This window comes from Pipistrellus hanaki (assembly GCF_964339955.1).
Source record: "Pipistrellus hanaki genome assembly, chromosome: 9".
Classification (NCBI taxonomy): domain Eukaryota; kingdom Metazoa; phylum Chordata; class Mammalia; order Chiroptera; family Vespertilionidae; genus Pipistrellus; species Pipistrellus hanaki.
The window spans coordinates 48,336,815-48,355,596 of record NC_140511.1 but is presented as its reverse complement, the minus strand read 5'-3'; the positions used below and the strand labels follow the sequence as shown (position 1 = coordinate 48,355,596).

The window sequence follows — 18,782 nt, the reverse complement described above, 5'->3', positions numbered from 1 at the left end:
ATCGTATCTGAAAAGCCCCCAGCTAACATCATACTCATCAGTGAAAAACTGAAAGCTTTCCTCTGAGATCAGGAACAAGGCAAAGAAGCCCACTCTCACCACTGCCTTTCAACCCAGTACTGGTCAGAACAATGAGGCAAGAAAAAAAATAACTCATCCAAATTGGAAAGGAAAAGGTAAAATTATCTCTGTTTGCAGATGATATTCTCTTTATTTTTTTTAATATTTTTTTATTGATTTCGGAGAGGGAGAGAAACATCAATGATGAGAGAGAATCATTGATCTGCTGCCTCCTGCATGCCCCACACTGGGGACTAAGCCCTGTGGGCATGTGCCCTGACTGAAATTGAACCATGACCTCTTGGTTCATAGGTCAATACTCAATCACTAAGCCATACCAGCTGGGCTGCTTTTTTTATATATGTGTAGTAAACTCTAAAGAGTCTACAAAAAAAACTGTTAGAACAAATAAACAAATAGAGCAAAATTACAGGATATAAAATCAACATTCCAATATCAGTTATATTTCTGTACACTAATAATGAACAATCTGAAAAAGAAATTAAGAAAACAATCCCATTTACAATAGCATCAAAAAGAATAAAGTACTTAGGAATAAACTTTCCCAAAGAGGCAAAAGACTTGTACACTGAAAAACTAGAAAACATTACTGAAAGAAATTAAAGATGACAAATAAATGGAAAGACATCCCATATTCATGGATTAGGAGACAATATTGCTAAAATGTCCATACTCCCAAAGCAATTTAGATCGATGCAATCCCTATCAAAATCCCAATGGCATTTTTTGCAGAAACAAAAAAAAACACATTATCTTAAAATTCATATGGAATCTCAAAAGGCTATGAATATCCAAACAATCTTGAGAAGAACAAAACTAGAGGACTTGCACTTCCTAATTTCAAAACATATTACACAGCCACGGTAATCAAAGCAGTTTGCTACTGGCATAAAAACAGACCGACTGACAAAACAGAAAAGAGCCCAGAAATCAGCCTTCCTGTGTGCGGCCAGGGACCGTGAGGGAAGGAGGGTCCCTCTTCGGCAAAGGGTGTTGGAAGGAAACATCCACATGCAAGGGAATGAAGATGGACCCTTACCCTAGATCATATGCAAAAAATAATTCAAAAACGGGGCCAAGATATCAATGGGAGACCTGAAACTCCTAGGAGAAAGCATAGGGAGAGAGCTTCCTGACATCGGAACGGACAGTGGTTTCCTGGATAGGACACGAGAGGCACAGGCAACAAAAGCACGGACGGGCAAATGAAACTACACCGAACAAAAGCCAGTCCTTGCCATCAGAGAACTTACACTCTAGGTGGGAAACAATACAGCAATTGCACAACCACCTACGTGGTTAAAAACCGTGGTACTGCTCTGGAGGAAAAGCAGAGGATGCTTGAGAACACACGAAGGCAGAGCTGGCTGGCTCTGGGAAGGGTGGGGCGCCACCCACAGAAACCTCCCTGGGGAAGTGACAATCAAGCGAAGACCTAGAGGGATGAACAGGAATCGGCTGCATGTTGTGGGCACAGGAAGCCTGACAGCAGAGGAGACGGCATGTCTGAAGGGTCTGTGGCAGGAGGGGTCTTTGTAATCTGAGGACAGAGAGGAGGCCGACGCGGCGGCAGTGCAGGGAGCAGGGGGGAGAGGAGAACGTGGCGGCTGGGGAGGCTGCCACGATCAGGATGCTGGGCTCTGAGATCATCTCTACGTTCCTTCTCACTATACAGGGCCCAGGAATCTATAGCTCCATACGCCATCTCATCTAAGATTACAAACTGCTACCAAATCCCAGTTTGTATCACACACATTAAACTGACATAAATCTTTTGGAAAACTAATAACGGTTGTCACTGGTCTCAGGGTGTCCAAATGGAAGGTAATTTCCTAGAAAAGAATGTGTAGAGTTGTTTTCTGTGTTGTTGTTTTCTTTAACACTAAGTCTATGTCACGGCTTGTCTCATAGAGGACAGGCACCGGAATAGGTTAGACTGTATTGCTATAGCAAGCTCGAATTGGGTCTGAGTACTTCTTATTTTTAACATATGTTTGCTTTTCCCATACATATGAGTGCATATGAACCCATACATATGAATAAGAGAGCAGTTATGGACCTCAATTCTGACTCAAAGTACTAAAAGTATTTACAAAACTAAACTCGTGTTTCTAAATTAAAATTTTCATACCAACTAGCAACACTTCTTTTTTAAAATATATTTTTATTAATTTCAGAGAGGAAGGAAAAGGGGTAGGGGGAGAGCTAGAAACTTCAATGATGAGAGAGAATCACTGATTGGCTGCCTCCTGCACCCTCCCCCTGGGGATCAAGCCCACAGCCTGGGCATGTGCCCTTGACTGGAATCAAACATGGGACTCTTTAGTCTACAGGTTGATGCTCCAGCCATTAAGCCAAAAGACCTAGTGCTAGTAACACTTCTTGAAGACATTTAGCGAAGTGCCTGATACACAGTGGACTAAATAAATGTTAGCATATTTATCTTTATACTAATGTTTTCAGAAATATTTTGATGACATGGAAAAGGAAATATTAATGTTGAGTGTTCAATTTGATCCCAGCTTGAAAAAAATCATACAAATGTATTTTTTAAAATAAAGACTCAAAGTAAACAGATCAAAATTTTTAAAGTGACTGCCTCAAGATGGTAAGGGTAATACTTTCTGAATACGTTCCTTTGTTAAAAAGTTTACAACCACGAGCCTGTATTTACAATACAGGAAACCATTTCACAATTAAGAAAACCACTTTAGCCGAAACCGGTTTGCCTCAGTGGATAGAGCATCGATCTGCGGACTGAAAGGTCCCAGATTCAATTCCGGTCAAAGGCATGTACATTGGTTGTAGGCACATCCCTGGTAGGGGTTGTGCAGAAGGCAGCTGGTCGATGTCTCTCTCTCATCAATGTTTCTAGCTCTCTATCCCTCTCCCTTCCTCTCTGTGAAAAATCAATTATATATATTTTATTTTTTTTTATTTTTTTTAAGAAAACCATTTTAAAAACAGTGTTTCACATTAATCGTCACGGAGATACAAATCAAAACACAGTAAGACACCACACCTCACACCCACAAGGATGGCTAAAACCAAAAAGACAGAAAATGACAAGTGTTGGTAACGATATGAAACAGCTGGAACCCTCACATATTGCTGGAAGGAAAGTAAACCTCACAGCAGCTCTGGAAAACAGCGTGGCAATCCCTCAAAAGGTTAAACATGTAGTTGCCATACGACTCAGCAATACCCTTCCTAAGGATGTACCCGAGCACGCATTGGCGGTTCAGTGGTAGAATTCTCGCCTGCCTAAGTATGTACCCGAGGGAACTGAAAACACACATCCACACAAAAATATGAACATGAGTGCTCAACGCAACAAACTCATAGGAACCAAACAGTGGAAATAACTCCCATGCCATCACCTGCTGAGTGTACAAACAAAATGTGGTATGTCCACAATGGAATATCATTCACACTGTCATAGCTACAGTGTGACCACATCCTCTAGGATTCCATTCACAGGGTGTGAGTCCAGGATTAGCAAATCCACCGACAGGAAGTACGGTAGATTAGTGGTTCTGGGGAAGGAGAGAGTGAATGCTAATGGGTTTTGTTGTGTTTTGTTTTTGTTTTTGTTTTGTTTTGTTTTGGGGGGGGGGGTTGTTTTGTTTTGTTTTTTTGAGGGAGAACAAGTAGTCCAAAATTGATGGTGGTGACGGTTGCACAAAAATGTGACTATATTAAAAACCACTGATTGTACACTGTAAAAACGTATATTGTATGTTATGTGAACCATATATCAATAAAGCCATTATTTCAAAAACAAAAACAGCTATTTCTTTAAACTACATCACTCTTAGACTTATTTTGCTGGCCAAAGTGTCCAATGGCATAAGCTCATCCGCAGTCCTCAACAGAGGACCTCTTCGTTCACCCAGAATCTGAGGACACTTAGAATGCTGAGGGCATATCCATTCAACTAACAGATCTCTGAAAGCTCATTTTATGGAAGAGCTACCACTAACATGAACTCGAGCATCTGAGAAGAGAGTACAAATGTCAGCCTAGGAATTCAGAATGCAGAGGCTACTGGCCTCAAGAGGAGGGATGCTATATTGAACTAAAATATTTCTCTTTGTGTGTTTATCCTTTACTATATGTTTCAAAAAGAAAAAAAAAAAGACAGCCGAATCCGGTCTGACTCAGTGGATAGAGCTTCGGCCTGCGGACTGAAGGGTCCCAGGTTCAATTCCGGTCAAGGGCATGTGCCTTGGTTGTGGGCATGTGCCTTGGTTGTGGGCACATCCCCAGTAGGGGGTGTGCAGGAGGCAGCTGATCAATGTTTCTCTCTCCTCAATGTTTCTAGCTCTCTATCCCTCTCCATTCCTCTCTGTAAGATATCAATAAAATATATATTTAAAAAAAAAAAAAAAAAAGACAAAAACAGAACAAAATGCAACAAGAAAACAGTTTATGTTTGAACGTAGCAGATTTCCCCAGTTAGGACTCAGCATATTGCCAGGGAGTATTGGTTTTAATCATGGAGTCCAGACCAACCTGTAGAATCAGGGAAAAGAACTGACAATTATTTGAACCAAAGAAACTAATAGGTAATTAAAACTCACAAAACAATTAGATTGCCTCATAAACATGCTGAAGCAGAACTAGTTTTTGATGTAGTCTATTGGGGCTCAATAGTAAAAAGCTAACACTGTACCTCTTCCTTCATTTATTCCGCCAGATAATCCAGGTGTAGTGACTCTTTGCCAAAAAAAAAAAAAAAAAAAAAAGGGGGGGGGGGGAGCAGAGAGGAAGAGCTCACAAAAAAATTCTTCTAAGGCCGACCAGTGGTTGAGTGTCAACCTATGAACCAGGAGGTCATAATTCAATTCCCAGTCAGGGCACATGCCTGATTTGCTGGCTAAGTCCCCAGTAGGGGACATGCAGGAGATACCCAATCAATGATTCTCTCTCATCATTGATGTTTCTATCTCTCTCTCCCTCTCTCTTCTTCTCTGAAATCAATTCTTCCTAGGCCCTGGCCAGGTAGCTCAGTTGGTTAGAGTATCATCCTGATAGGCCAAGGTTTTAGGTTCAGTCCCAGATCAGGGGACATAAAGAACCCACCAATAAATGCATAAATAAGTGGAACAACAAATCCTTGTTTTTCTTCCTTTCTCTAAAATCAATGTTTTTTAAAAAACTTAAAAAAGAATTGTTCCTAGATGCTTACAGAATTCCACTCTTTACTAAAGAAGGAATTTAACAAACAAGCAAAAAAAACAGTTAACACTTAGAGGAGGCAAAATATTTGATACAAGAACATCAGGTATATTAATCATTGGAAGTCCTAATAAATTCTATCAACATGAAGAACAACAGGAATGATTAACTCTGAAGACGCAAATATAGAAACCAAATGGAAAAATTATTTTTTGGAAAGCAAGTTTCAAAGAATTTCTCTCTCAGTCCCAACCTCTTGAGAATAATTCTCCTAAGCAAAGGCATAAAACCACTAAAACAACCTGGGGGAAATGACCAGAATGAACACTAAGGAACACCAGATACGAATGAAGAGGAAAGAATCCTCTTAAAACACTTGAGAGAAACCCTGGGAACTAAATGGAGGCTGAGATCAGTTGAGATGATCAGATGGCTTTTAAGCTGCTCTACCCCTGCCCCAGGTTCCCAAACTGGGAAACAGTAATTCTAGAAGGGAATCATTTTAATCCCTCAATAATACCATGAAAAGAACACTGGTCTAGCCCTCACCAGTTTGGCTCAGCGGATAGAGCGAAACCTGTGGACTGCAAGGTCTTGGGTTCGATTCTGGCCAAGGGCTCAATCCTCAGTAAGGGGTGTGCAGGAAGCAGCCGATCCATGATTCTCTCATCCTTGATGTTTCTCTCTCTCCCTCTCCATTCCTCTCTGAAATCAATAAAATCATATATTTAAGAAAGAACACTGGTCTAGAAGTTAAATGGCTTAGGTTCACAAACCATCTACCTCTTATTCGCTAGGTAACCTTGTGCTGTTTTTCCTCCTGAGTTAAATGGGAATAAGAATTCCGGTTATTCATCACAGGATTAGCATGAGGATCAATGAGGCTGTATATATATGAAAGCACATGTTGCAAACATTTAATCATTATTATATTTTTTCCTTTGCATGGCTGATAACAATCTCTCAATTTTATGTTATCATGCTTCAGCCACTATTGCCATTTTTTTTCCCCACTAAGTTTCCAAACAAAGCACTAATCTTTGCTCAATTTAAGCCCACGCCATGGAATCCTTGGCTGCTTTACTTGGATTGAAGGACTGGCAAAATTCCACTCCAGGTGGCTAAGCCATAGTAAACAAGGGCACACTGTTTCATCATATCCTCCCCCGCTCTGTGAATGAGGTTTTCTCCAAATTTAGTGGCTAATTTTGGACTTTTTAAATACTGCTATATTTTCTTCCCCAGCTGCAAAACTTTAAAATACCCTAAAAACTAAAATAACGAACATTTTAAAGTGTAAAATTCAAAATGCTGAAATAAAGTTATACCCAGGAAAACAAAATGCGATATCAGGACCCAGCACTTTAAGATATTAAACCATGCCCTGGCTGGTGCTGCTCAGTGGCTAGCGCATCGGCCCTCATGTGGAGGGATCACAGGTAGGATTCCCAGTCAAGGACACGTACCTGGGCTGCAGGTTCGATCTTTGGCCTCGGCTGGAGGCAACCAATTGATGTCTCTCTCACATCAGTGTTTCTCTCTGTGTGTCTCTCTCCCCCTCTTTCCCTCCCTCCCGACCACTCTAAAACAGCAATGAAAAAAAATCCTCAGGTGAGTATTGCCAACAACAATAAAAAAGATATTAAACCATATCTCTCTATTCATTGGCCCAGACCACACAAATTCTAGCCCTGAGAAACAAAGCAATTTCCAGATTCCTGAGGCTTTCCCAACATGTTCTCTATTTTAATAATAGACATTATTGTCTTTAATTTTTTAATATTAAACACATGCACACAGCAGGTCATCAAATATTTGCTGAAAATGAGACATATTTACATAGAATGCATCGATAGAGCACCAGTGAGCTAGCTGATCAGCACAGCATCAGCTGCGGTTCTGAGAGCTCACACACGAGTTTCTGTACAATTGGATTAAGTCATCTTTATTGAGATACTAGAGGCCTGGTGCCCAGATGCGCGCACCAGTGGGGTCCCTCAGCCTGGCCTGCGAGGATCAGCCGAAACCGGCAGTCCTACATCCCCACGTGGGGAGAACATCAAATAAAATGAACCAAGTGGGGAAAGTATCAATCCAAGTTTTAGAAGACAGCAGAGATGAGGGAGAAGTAGGAAGCTTCATTGGTCCCTTGTTCTTTCTTTCCTTTCTTTACCTCCTGATGCTTCCTTCACAAGTGAAGTCTTTACTGAGCTCACCAACCAGGGGCTCTGGGGCCCTTTGAAATATGCAAGTCAGACAACGCTATAGGCAAGGCGAGGTTGGAATCTTACCTTTTCCAGAATGAACTTGTTTAAGTAGGGCATGTAGCCCTGATTGGAGACGGGCCCCTCGTCGTCATCCCGGAAGTGCTCTTCCAGGGCCACGGGGTCGTGGGGCACCTTCAGCACTGTGCACAGGTTGTGGGAGAGGACCTGGGAGGGAGAGAGAGGGTTCAAGGTCTCCACTAACCAGCCCATGGCACCGTCACCGCCCAAACACAACAGGCTGCTCCCTGCCCGGGGAGAGAAAGGTGGAGAATCAACTAGCAACCGGGTGTGTGTGTGTGTGTGTGTGTGTGTGTGTGTGTGTGTGTGTGACTGCCAGCTGGACTGCCAGCTCCTCACTGGTTACCCAGGAGTGTCTCTCATTCCTCCCCCGGTTGTGGTTCACTTCAAACGAGTCTCTTACATGCCCACACTGAGCTAGGCTCCATGCAAGGCCCATGACTACAGTACCTGCAGTCTTTTATTAATTGTCCCACGTTAGAAAGGAAAAGGGGAGAAAGAGCAAGAGAAAGTGTTCAAAATTAAACTTCTCCCCAAGGAGAGCCCGGTCAGTCAATGAGAGCTGTAAGAAAGAGCCTCGGCCCTAGCCAGTTTGGCTCAGTGGGTAGAGCGTCTGCCTGTGGACTGAAAGGTCCCAGGTTCGATTCCGGTCAAAGGCACATGCCTGGGTTGTGGACTTGATTCCCAGTAGGGGGCGTGCAGGAGGCAGCTGATCAATGATTCTCGCTCATCATTGATGTTTCTATCTCTCTCCCTCTCCCGTCCTCTCTGAAATCAATAAAAATATTTTTTTTAAAAGAAAAAAAGCAAGGAAGAAAGAACGTGGTACTGACTGGGCAGCTGCAGCCGGGGCTCTGGGCCAGGTGCCTGGCCCCTGCCAATCACAGCGTCTCGGGGCTGCCGTTTCCTCATGTGTTCCACAGAAAGGGCCAAGTTAATACACACACAAAACAAACATTAATCGGTAATCTCCACATGTCCAGACATCTCTAAATCTATGATGTTAAGCTGTTTTCAGCATTAGTATTTAAAAGTGTAAATGTAAAAGAGAAAGACATCAAGGGCCCCGTTCATAAAAATGGAAAAAGTCAATAGCAAAAATACCTCAGGGCCCTAACAGGGTTGGCTCAGTGGATAGAGCGTTGGCCTGTGGACTGAAGGGTCCCAAGTTGGATTCCGGTCAAGGGCATGTACCTTGGTTGCGGGCACATTCCCAGTGGGAGGTGTGCAGGAGGCAGCTAATCCATGTTTCTTTCATCGATGTTTCTAATTCTCTATCCCTCTTCCTTTCTTTTTTTAAAATACCTCAGGACTTACTAAAACGGTCAAAGTGGAAAATAAGCATTCCATATGTAAAGGCCTGGGTGACAACCTAAGGAACCACTTTCACATTCAGCTGAATTAGCAGTTTGGACTCTATCTCAACACTAATCTTGATCACATTAAATGAAAATTTTAAAAGAAAACAAATTCCTTTAAGTCATCCGTGCATTCCTAACAGGTCAAATTACATAGCTAAGGCTGTGCTTCCTTTAACAGAGGTTATTACTAAGTGTTAAATCCCAAGGTTAAAATTTCCTGTTTTTCTCAGCCCTGCCCATTTAATCACTTAAGAAGCTACATTCATCTCAAAGAAGACTTTCCATTCTATTAAGCAAGTCACGTTTTTCTGCATAAATGTATTTCGGTTAGGATTTTTTTTTAAGATTTAAAAAGCTGAATCTATAAAAAGAATATTTGCATATTTTCTTTCTACATTTGTTTTGCTTCTCAAAGCTTCATTTCTGTGCAGATCCTTCTCTACACGCTCTACTGGTTTTAAGGAAGTAAGTAAAGTAAAGGAAGTAAGTTCGAAAATGGTTATAAATGAAGTAATGAGGACATTTATCGGCCCCTACAAAGCAGGCTGTGTTTCTCAAGCAAACCCTCTATTTGTAACAGAGCACACGAACAGAGCACGGTGGAGCTTGTACTGAAGAATCTTACCCCACAGTCAGCAAAACCCTCAATAGGTATTTCCTTGCTCTACTTATCTGGTAAGACCTATAAAGTAATTATCTACCTCCAAGGAGATTTTGTGAAGATGAACTTTAAGAATGTAGTGATTAAAAATTGTAATGTACAGGAATTTAAGTTTTAGATAAATGAAAAGTATATTTCTCAGATAAAACTCAAAGGTCATTCAAATTTTAAAACTTTTGGGGCTTTACCCAAGTAAAAATTTCCCAACCACTGGTTAAATTACGGTCCATCCATAAAACTTTAAGAACAATGAGGAAGCTCACTGTGTAGTGATATGAAAAGATCTCCAAGATAAATTAGGTGGGGGGAAAAAACAAAACATCGTACCTATGACTACATTAGTATGTCAATTATATGTAAAAGAAAAAGGAAGAAAATATAAGGAACTCCAGGAGGATATATAAGAAACTAGTAACAGTGGGGGAACAGTAGGGGAAAGACTAGTTTGATGTTAGACGAGGGATAAATGACTTTTCACTGTGCCTTCCTCTTTTCATTGTCAAAAAAAAAAAACCCAACTATTCAAAAATATACTACTTATTTGAAAGAGTAAATATATAAGAGCACACAGCTAAATCCATTTATTGTCAAAGTCTATACTTTTTCTTCTTACGTTAACCTACTCCCTAGAGATTAGATATGAAAGGAAGACATATTCCACAGCAATAACCATGATTAACAGATGAATGAGATGTAAGGGCAATAAGTTAATTCAGAAAGGAGAAACTGTGTGTGATACAGTGACTTCCTAGAGGAAGTGAAAAGTAACGTGAGCCTTAAAATAAGGAGAGATTTGGATAGGAAAGGGTTTGGGGGGAATCGGAAGGCTTTCCAGAAAGAAGAATATGAGAAAGCAGGTGATTGATGCAAAATCCTCAGGATACAAAAAGGGGTCACCAATCTCTCCCACACTTACCCCGCTCTCTGCTTTTGGGTTTCATAGATCCTCCAACTTAGAGTCTTGGCAGGGGGCCTTGAACACTACATTGTCATCCTTGTTACCTGACAGCTGGTGAGGACTGGCCAAAGAGATTCAATTCAAAGAGATTCCACTTGTTTTTCTTGACTAAGGTTACGGCACCTAGCAGAACTGAGACTAAAACTCCACTTTTTTAATCCCTAGTGCCACCTCTCTAGTAATAAGGAACATCACGTTTTTCATAGGTAGGTAGTTCAATTCATTGACCCCACTGGAAAAGATTTAGCTTTGAACTTCAGACTTCAGCCTTGGACAGTAAGACGGTACTTTTGTTAAGTACAGGGATAGCTGGTCCTTATAGCAACAAGGACCCTATGAGAGGAGACCTGAGTGTTGGCTTGTCACGTGGTCTGTTCCTGTTCAGTGTCTGCCATTTTCCCTTCTGAAATATTTTAATATTTTGCTACTTAATCACTTGGTCTCTGTATATCCACTGCAAAATGAGGAGTTGGATTCGTCTCTAAAAAATTTTTTTTAAAATATATTTTATTGATTTTGTACAGAGAGGAAGGGAGAGAGATAGAGAGCTAGAAACATAGATGAGAGAGAGTCATCGATCAGCTGCCTCTTGCACACCCCCTACTGGGGATGTGCCCACAACCAAGGTACATGCCCTTGACCGGAATCGAACCCGGGACCCTTCAGTCCCCAAGCCGACGCTCTATCCATTGAGCCAAACCGGTCTCGGCTGTCTCTAAAATTTTTAAAGCTCAGTTCTTAACTGTCAACCCACACATGTTTCATGAATTCAACAAAAAAACTATATAATTTAGATCAGAAATTCATCTTTCTTCATTGTTAGTAAGGCCTAGAATAGGGACGTCTTCTTCAATCAAAACAACAGACTGAAGAAGAATAGGTAACTGAGGTTTTGTTACTACGAGAGAGAAAAATGTGGCTACCTTTAAAACTTTTTTAGTTTTTATCAGCATTTTTTTTAACAAGTCTAGACAGTAAGTCAAGTTTTTCTTAAATAAAATGTATCAACAAACCAAAATCTTGAAGTTCAGAATAAAAACTAGTCACAAGACGCAGACACTCTATAAGCTTCAACAGCTGTTGATGCTAATTTTTTAAAATATGTTTTTATTGATCTCAGTGAAGAAATGAGAGGGGGAGAGGGAGAGATACACCAATGATGAGAGAGAATCATTGATCGGCTGCCTCCTGCATACCCCACACTGGGATGGAGCCCAAACCCCGAACATGTACCTTGACCAGGAATTGAACCAGGACCTCCTGGTTCATAAGACCACGCTCAATCACTGAGCCAGCCAGCCGGGCAATATATCCCACTTTAAATGCCTGTTCTTCCAAAGGCCATTCTTTTAGCGCCCTTGTGATTGCTAAGCAACTTTGCTCTCATTCCCCTGATTTGAAGAATAAACTACGGTTACTACAAAAGATCCATAACCATGCCAGACACTCGTCTCTCCAGCTCCTTCCTAGCTGTCTGCTACTCTGCAGGGCCTGGGCTGACAAGAGATGACTAACTAGCGGCATGAGCCCTGCTTGTGTGGTCTGTTCCTGTTCGGTGGTTTGCCATTTACCCTTTTTTTAAGCATTTTGCTCCAACTCTCATGAAAACGAAATCAAGAATGATGAACAGGAGTGCATAATGTTCACCCTCCTCCCTCCCAAAGATGCAGAGAGGATAAAGGTTCTCTGAGTGCGCCCCCCCAGTCACAGTTTCCCCTTACAGGATGTGCGTAATGGGCAGAGCTCAGCACTGGAAAAGAGGGGGGTGGAGGCCTCTATTTCAACAGGCTTATCTGAACGGACACAATCATAGGATTATAATTCATAATGGGCAACCTTTTTTTACAACATGAAAATTCCTTTCTGATTTACAAAATCTCAAGCGAATGGCCAAATTACCAGAAAACGCTTCCTAACAATGAGCCAGAATGACCAATTTCCTACCAGTGCCAGGCCCTGCCTGAAGGGCATTGTCTTAAACAGAAGTCCCGCCCCTTATCACGTGGAGTCATTTTCCTTTCCTGATAATATCCTTCCTCCTGCTGGTCACTGCTGAAGTCCTGCTTGCTTGCTTTAAGTTCGGGTTGGGGCAAAAGTAGGTCTACAGCTGTGAGAACGTGAAACACGATGTTAGTGTTTATTAATTACTGTTTGTATGGAAAATAATACAATCATTAATCAATACTAACACCGTGTTTCACTTGCAGCGGTAAACCTACTTTTGCCCCACCCTGTAATCTGTATTATATTCAGACTCAGAAATCTCAGTCATTGCTCACTCATGCTATTTGCTATGGGGAATGCCATCAATCACCATTCCAGACACGTGTACCAGATTCATTTCCAACTGCTGTGTATACCACACTACCTTCTTGTTTAAAATTCATCAAAAGCCCACAAAAGTAACACCCAAGTGAGGCAGGTTAGTAAGAAGCTAGGAAAATTCCTTGGCAAGTGGAATGGGGAAACTGTGACAGAAAACTAAACAAGACTGAGCAATTTACAGCCAGATCATAAATCTCAAGACCTTATCTTCCCCAACCTCAGACACTTAGGAGCAAGTGGCTTACGAATTCCAGGCCGTGCGGGCAGACCATGCGGGCAGACCAGCCTGGGTTCCAGATCCCGGCGGTCCCTCTCCAGTGACATCCTCTGAAGACGAAACTGACCAGAGAATGATCCTGATCCCTCTATACACTCATTTTGATGCATCGGTATGTCAACGGACACACCTGGAAAGTTGGCAAATATTCTGAAGAAGACCTCCCCACTAAAACTCCCGCCTTTGGAAAACAGATGAAAACTCTGAAGACAAAGAACCCAGGACTCATTCCCCCCTAAGCACACCTGCACCTCCCCCTGCACCTTCCTTTCTCAGGAGTGTGTCTTCACCGTCTTCCTCCTCAGCTTTAAAGCTTCCAGAAGACCTGCAACCAGGGGAGCAGCAGGCAGCAGCCGCTTGTCTCCGAGGGCCCTCCTTTTGCCTCTGTAATTATTTCCAGAGTCAATGAAGCGCAGCTGGCTCTCGTCTTCTGCCTCCATGACTTCCTTTCCAAAGGTCTAAGACACTGGGCATAGACTCAGCACTTCCTCATGTTTCGTAGGCCCACTCCTGTTGCTATGATCTTGCCTCTTAAGTCCTTCCTTTGTATCACTGCCCCCAACTTTAATCAATGTACTCTCGAAATGACCTAGACTCAAACCATGAAATCTTTCCTCCACGAAGTCAAGAACTCGCACATTCCAGATCAGGCCAGAACACACACACTTCAGTTCGGTTCCTTCCCAGGGACAAAGTAAGTATCTGAGCTCCACATTTAACTCACTCAACAAGCCAACCCCAATGTACCTTTCTAGCCTGATTTTTTTCCTAGCCTCTGCACCAACTGCACAAATTCAGCCAAACAAGTTGACTTCACTGTACCCCAAACAAACCCTGCACCACCATCTTTCCTCCTCCAGCCCTTTGCTACCACCCCCACCTAACATAAATGCCAGGCCTTTCTAAAGCCTCCACCACCCAAATATTATTTCCAAAACTCTCTTTATTTCTTGTCTTACACCACCACACTCAATTTTTCTCTTCCACAAGATTATGAATTTCTGAAAGGCCCATGTCTTTCCCATCCTTGCATTCCCATAGCACCTAACATGCTATCCAGAGCGCAGAGGGCTTTCCATAAATGTCAAACAAATTAATTCCAAAAATTCTTAGTACACAGTAAGACCATAATCCTATGTAATGAAAGGCTAGTATGCAAATCAACTGAACGGCGGAACAACCAGTCGCTATGTCATGCACTGACCACTCTCAATGCAGGAGCTGCTCCCAAAGGGGAAATGCCACTCAACCAAAAGCCAGGCTCATGGCTGGCAAGCTCAGCAGCATCGGTGGCAGGAACCTCTCCTACCTCTGTGGCAGCCCTAAGAATGTCCATGGGGGGATGGGCCTAAGCTGTCAGTCAGACATCCCCCTCCGGCTCCCAGACTGTGAGAGGGCACAGGCAGGGCTGAGGGACACCCCCCCTTCCGAGTGCACGAATTTTGTGCACCGGGCCTCTAGTACTTTAATAATGACAACAATGTTAGGAAATAGCCTACTGCTATCTCCGTATTTCATAGATAAAAAGACTGGGGTCTGAGTCACACACTGATTAGTGCCTAAGTGGGGAGGAGAGCCCAGGACTCCTACGTGCCTGTCCCATAACAAGGCGCTGTGCTGGAAACATTCCCTTCTGCCTCATCATATCCTGCAAGACTGGGAAACCTCATAAACTCTAGGAAACCTTCACTGCCCTGCCACCACCCGCCCCGTGCACTGAATTCCTGTTCAGCATTGAAATAAATTGTTTCATGTGCTAGCGATATCTCAAACATCTAACTACAGCCCAGTGAGGGAGGAAACCCTGCCTAATATTTTGCTTCCGTACCCTTCACAGGGGCCAGCATAGAGCTAAGGGAGAATTCGGTAGGAGCATAATACTTACGGACAGATTTGAGTTAGGCAGAAAATCTAACTCAAAACCATCTGTTGCGATGTTGCCCACAGAATGTGTGCCACTCTATTACAGTCGATGCCACTAGATTACATTCTTAATGAACTGCCTTTATTCAGTTATTTTGGATAACGCATTAACGTAACCCTCTTCAGAAAATACTGCCAAATTTGACCATATAAAAATTGTAAACTTCCCTTTAAAAAGACACAAACACACACACACACACACACACACACACACACACACAAAAGAGAGAGATACCATAAACCAACAAAAGTCTAGTAGCTCCAATATTCATATATTTTATTGATTTTTTACAGAGAGACAGAGAGAGGGATAGAGAGTTAGAAACATCGATGAGAGAGAATCAATGATCAGCTGCCTCTTGCACACCCCCCACTGGGGATGTGCCCGCAACCAAGGTACATGCCCTTGACTGGAATCGAACCCGGGACCTTTCAGTCTGCAGGCCGACGCTCTATTCATTGAGCCAAACCGGTTTCGGCGTGGCTCCAATATTCAAATCACCCTTGGAAATTATTAAAAGATAAACACCTAATTAAAAAAAAAAAAAAAAAGGACAACGGACATAAATAGAAAATTCACAAAAGGAGCTAATGACTAATAAAGATAGGAAAGGATGCTTGCCCTCACTAGTAATCAAAATAATGCAAATTTGAAAAGCAATTACTTTTCTCCTGGTGTCTGAGCACACACAGGGGAGTAAAGCTTGCCAACAGCCTGACACCAGAGATAGTACAGAGCAGGTTTTCTCCAACACTACTGGCATTTTGGGCCAGATAATCCTTTGTTTGGGGAGCAGGAGGAGGCGTCCTGTGTGTTATAGGATGGTCAGCAGCATCCCTGGCTGGAAACATCAAAACATCTCAAATATTTGTGGATAAGAACATGGTTAAACAAAGCACAATGCATCAACACAGTGAACTAGTCTAGAGCCATTAAAAATAACGGTGTCTGCAGCTACGTGTATTGATATGGAAAGATACCTTAATACACTGTTTAAGAAAACAGGTTACACAAAAAGACAAGCAACCAAATGGGAGAGGATTTTTGCAAATAATACCTCCAATAAGGGGTTAATATCCAAAATATGTAAAGAACTCATACAACTCAACAACAACAAAAAGTTCAATTTTAAAATGAGCCGAGGAGCTGAATAAACACTTTTCCAAGTAAGATCTGCAGACGGCCAACAGACATATGAAAAGAGGCTCAACTTCATTATTACTTACCAGAGAAATGCAAAACAAAACCACAGTGTGACTCCACCCCACACCTGTTAGAATGGTTCTCATCAGTAAGACAAGAAATAGCAAGTGCTGGAGAAGATATGAAAAAAAGTGAACACTTGTATACTGCCGTTGAGAAGGTAAACTGGTGTAGCCATAATGAAAATCAGTATGGAGCTACAATATGACCCAGAAATCTCTTCTAGGTATTTACCCAAAAATTTGAAAACACTTGTATTTGTAAAGATATATATATACCCCTACGTTCCCTGCGGCCTTATTCATAGTAGCCAGGACATAAAAACAACGTGAGTCTCCTTTGACTGGATAAGGAAAAGGTGGTCCATATATACAATGGAACCTAGTGGGCCGTAAAAAAGATGAAAGCCACGCAGCATGGCTCAGTGGTTGAGCATGGACCTGTGAACGAGATCACAGTTGGATTCCTGGTCAAGGCACATGCCCAGGTTGCAGCTCGATCCCCAGTGTGGGGCATGTGGGAGGCAGCCAACCAGTGATTCTCTCTCATTGATGTTTCTATCCCTCTCTCCCTCTCCCTTCCTCTCGGATATCAATAAAAATATTTTTTTTAAATGATGAAATATTGCACTCTGGCCAGTTTCTCATTGGTTAGAGCATCAGCCTATGGACCAAAGGGTCACAGGTTCGATTCCTGGTCAAGGGCATGTACCTCGGTTGCAAGTTCAATCCCCAGCCCTGGTCAGGACGTGTGCAGGAGGCAACCAATAGATGTGTCTCTCTCACATTGATGTTTCTCTCCGCATTCCCACCACCACCACTTCCACTATCTCTAAAACTCATGGAAAAAATATCCTCGGGTGAGGATTAAAAAAAAAAAAAAAAAGATGAAATATCACCATTTGCAAAACATGAATGGATCTTGACAGTATCATGCAAGGTGAAATAAATCAGATGAAAAAAGACAAGAACCATTTGATTTCACTAATATATGGGATATAAAACAAAAGGTGACAAATGTGCAAACAAAACAAAAAAATTCATGGACACAGACAATAGAATGGTGATTACCAGAGGGGAAAAGAGGTGAGGAGAGGAGAAAGAAGGTAAAGGGAATCAACTATATAATTGAAGAATATAGATATTATATTATAAAGTTGTACACTTGAAATTTATGTTCTTAACCAACGTTATCCCCAATAACTTTAATTACAGTTGTTAAAAATTGTTAAGATGGTAAAGAAAGGTTACCAAAGCATGTGAAATATTACCTCATTTATATAAAAGGCTAAAGATGCATGTATATGTGCATGTGTGTCCATGGGTAAAGAAAGAGAGAGGGAGAAAGAGAGGGGGAGAGGAAGAGAGATGTTAGAAAGATATGCACTGAAAAGTTAATTGCATCTGCCTTTGATCAAGGAATTTCCAGTGCTTTTACCTTTGCCTCTATATTTTAATGTGCTGCTTGAATATTCTAGGTATTATCTTCATAATCAGAACAAAGTGAAGCTTTTATAGTTATGGAACATTTTAAATACGTCTTGGGATTCCAGGTAGAAAGCACCAATAAAATTATAAAATTTGAAGAGCTCAAATAAATAAATAAAATAAAATTTGAAGAGCTCATTCTAGGACTATAAAGTTGATGGTGTTAACTCACTTGAGTCATCCATGAAGAACTACACTTTGCTTCTTGAAGAAACCACTCTTTAGGCAACCAAGTCTCCCAGTCTGAGACACTCCTTGGATTGCAGCCTCCCACTGGACTACAGCACAACGAATGTCTTAAAGAAGATAAACCATTTGTAAGAACCGTCTGTGTGTCTCTCTCCTGCTACCCTGAAAAGTCCTTACAGAAAAGGTCTGTATTTCATCCGTCTGTGCAATACGAAACCAAGCCTGATGAGAGGGTACCTGATGTTCAATAGCGTTAGCTAAATGCATCCCATTTAAAAATCTTCATGCCTGGCCGGTGTGGCTCACAGGTTGAGCATCAACCTATGAACCAAGAAGTCATGGTTCGAGTCCCAGTCAGGGCTTGATTTCCAGTAGGGAGTGTGCAGGAGGCAGCCAATCGATGATTCTCTTTCATCATTGATGTTTCTATCTCTCTCTCCCTCTCCCTTTCTCTCTGAAACCAATAAAAATACTTTTTTTTTTTAAGACAATGCTCTGTCTTCCAAATGAGAAATGAGGTTTTTTATTCTGTTTATGTGGGTATTTATGCTTCATTATGAATATACTAGAGGCCCAGTGCACAAATTCGTGCATGGGTGGGGTCCAGCCGGCCTGGCACTGATCAGGAAGGATCAGGGCCAGGCCTGTCCTGAGGAGGAGACGGTGGAAGGTTGGCTGGCCAACCTGCCCTGATCAGGGCCCAGTCAGGGCCGGGGGGCTGGGGGGGTGGAGGGGACCACAGGTGATTGGTGGGTGGACCCTGCTCCCAATTGGGTGGGGGGTGATAGGGGGCCAGGAGCCGGGGGAGGGGCTGCAGGAGGTTGGCTGGCCAGCCCCGCCCCTGATCAGG

At 42.2% G+C, this 18,782-nt stretch overlaps 1 protein-coding gene across 1 annotated transcript in view; it reads right to left on the bottom strand.

Annotated features, from left to right (window-relative positions):
* Window positions 1–18,782, bottom strand: part of SWAP70 (switching B cell complex subunit SWAP70) — a 66,797-nt gene that overhangs the window by 35,835 nt on the left and 12,180 nt on the right. The window contains exon 2 of the mRNA XM_084893485.1: window positions 7,554–7,694. Coding sequence (XP_084749611.1) covers window positions 7,554–7,694 — 141 coding nt within the window. The remainder of the gene's footprint in view (window positions 1–7,553; window positions 7,695–18,782) is intronic.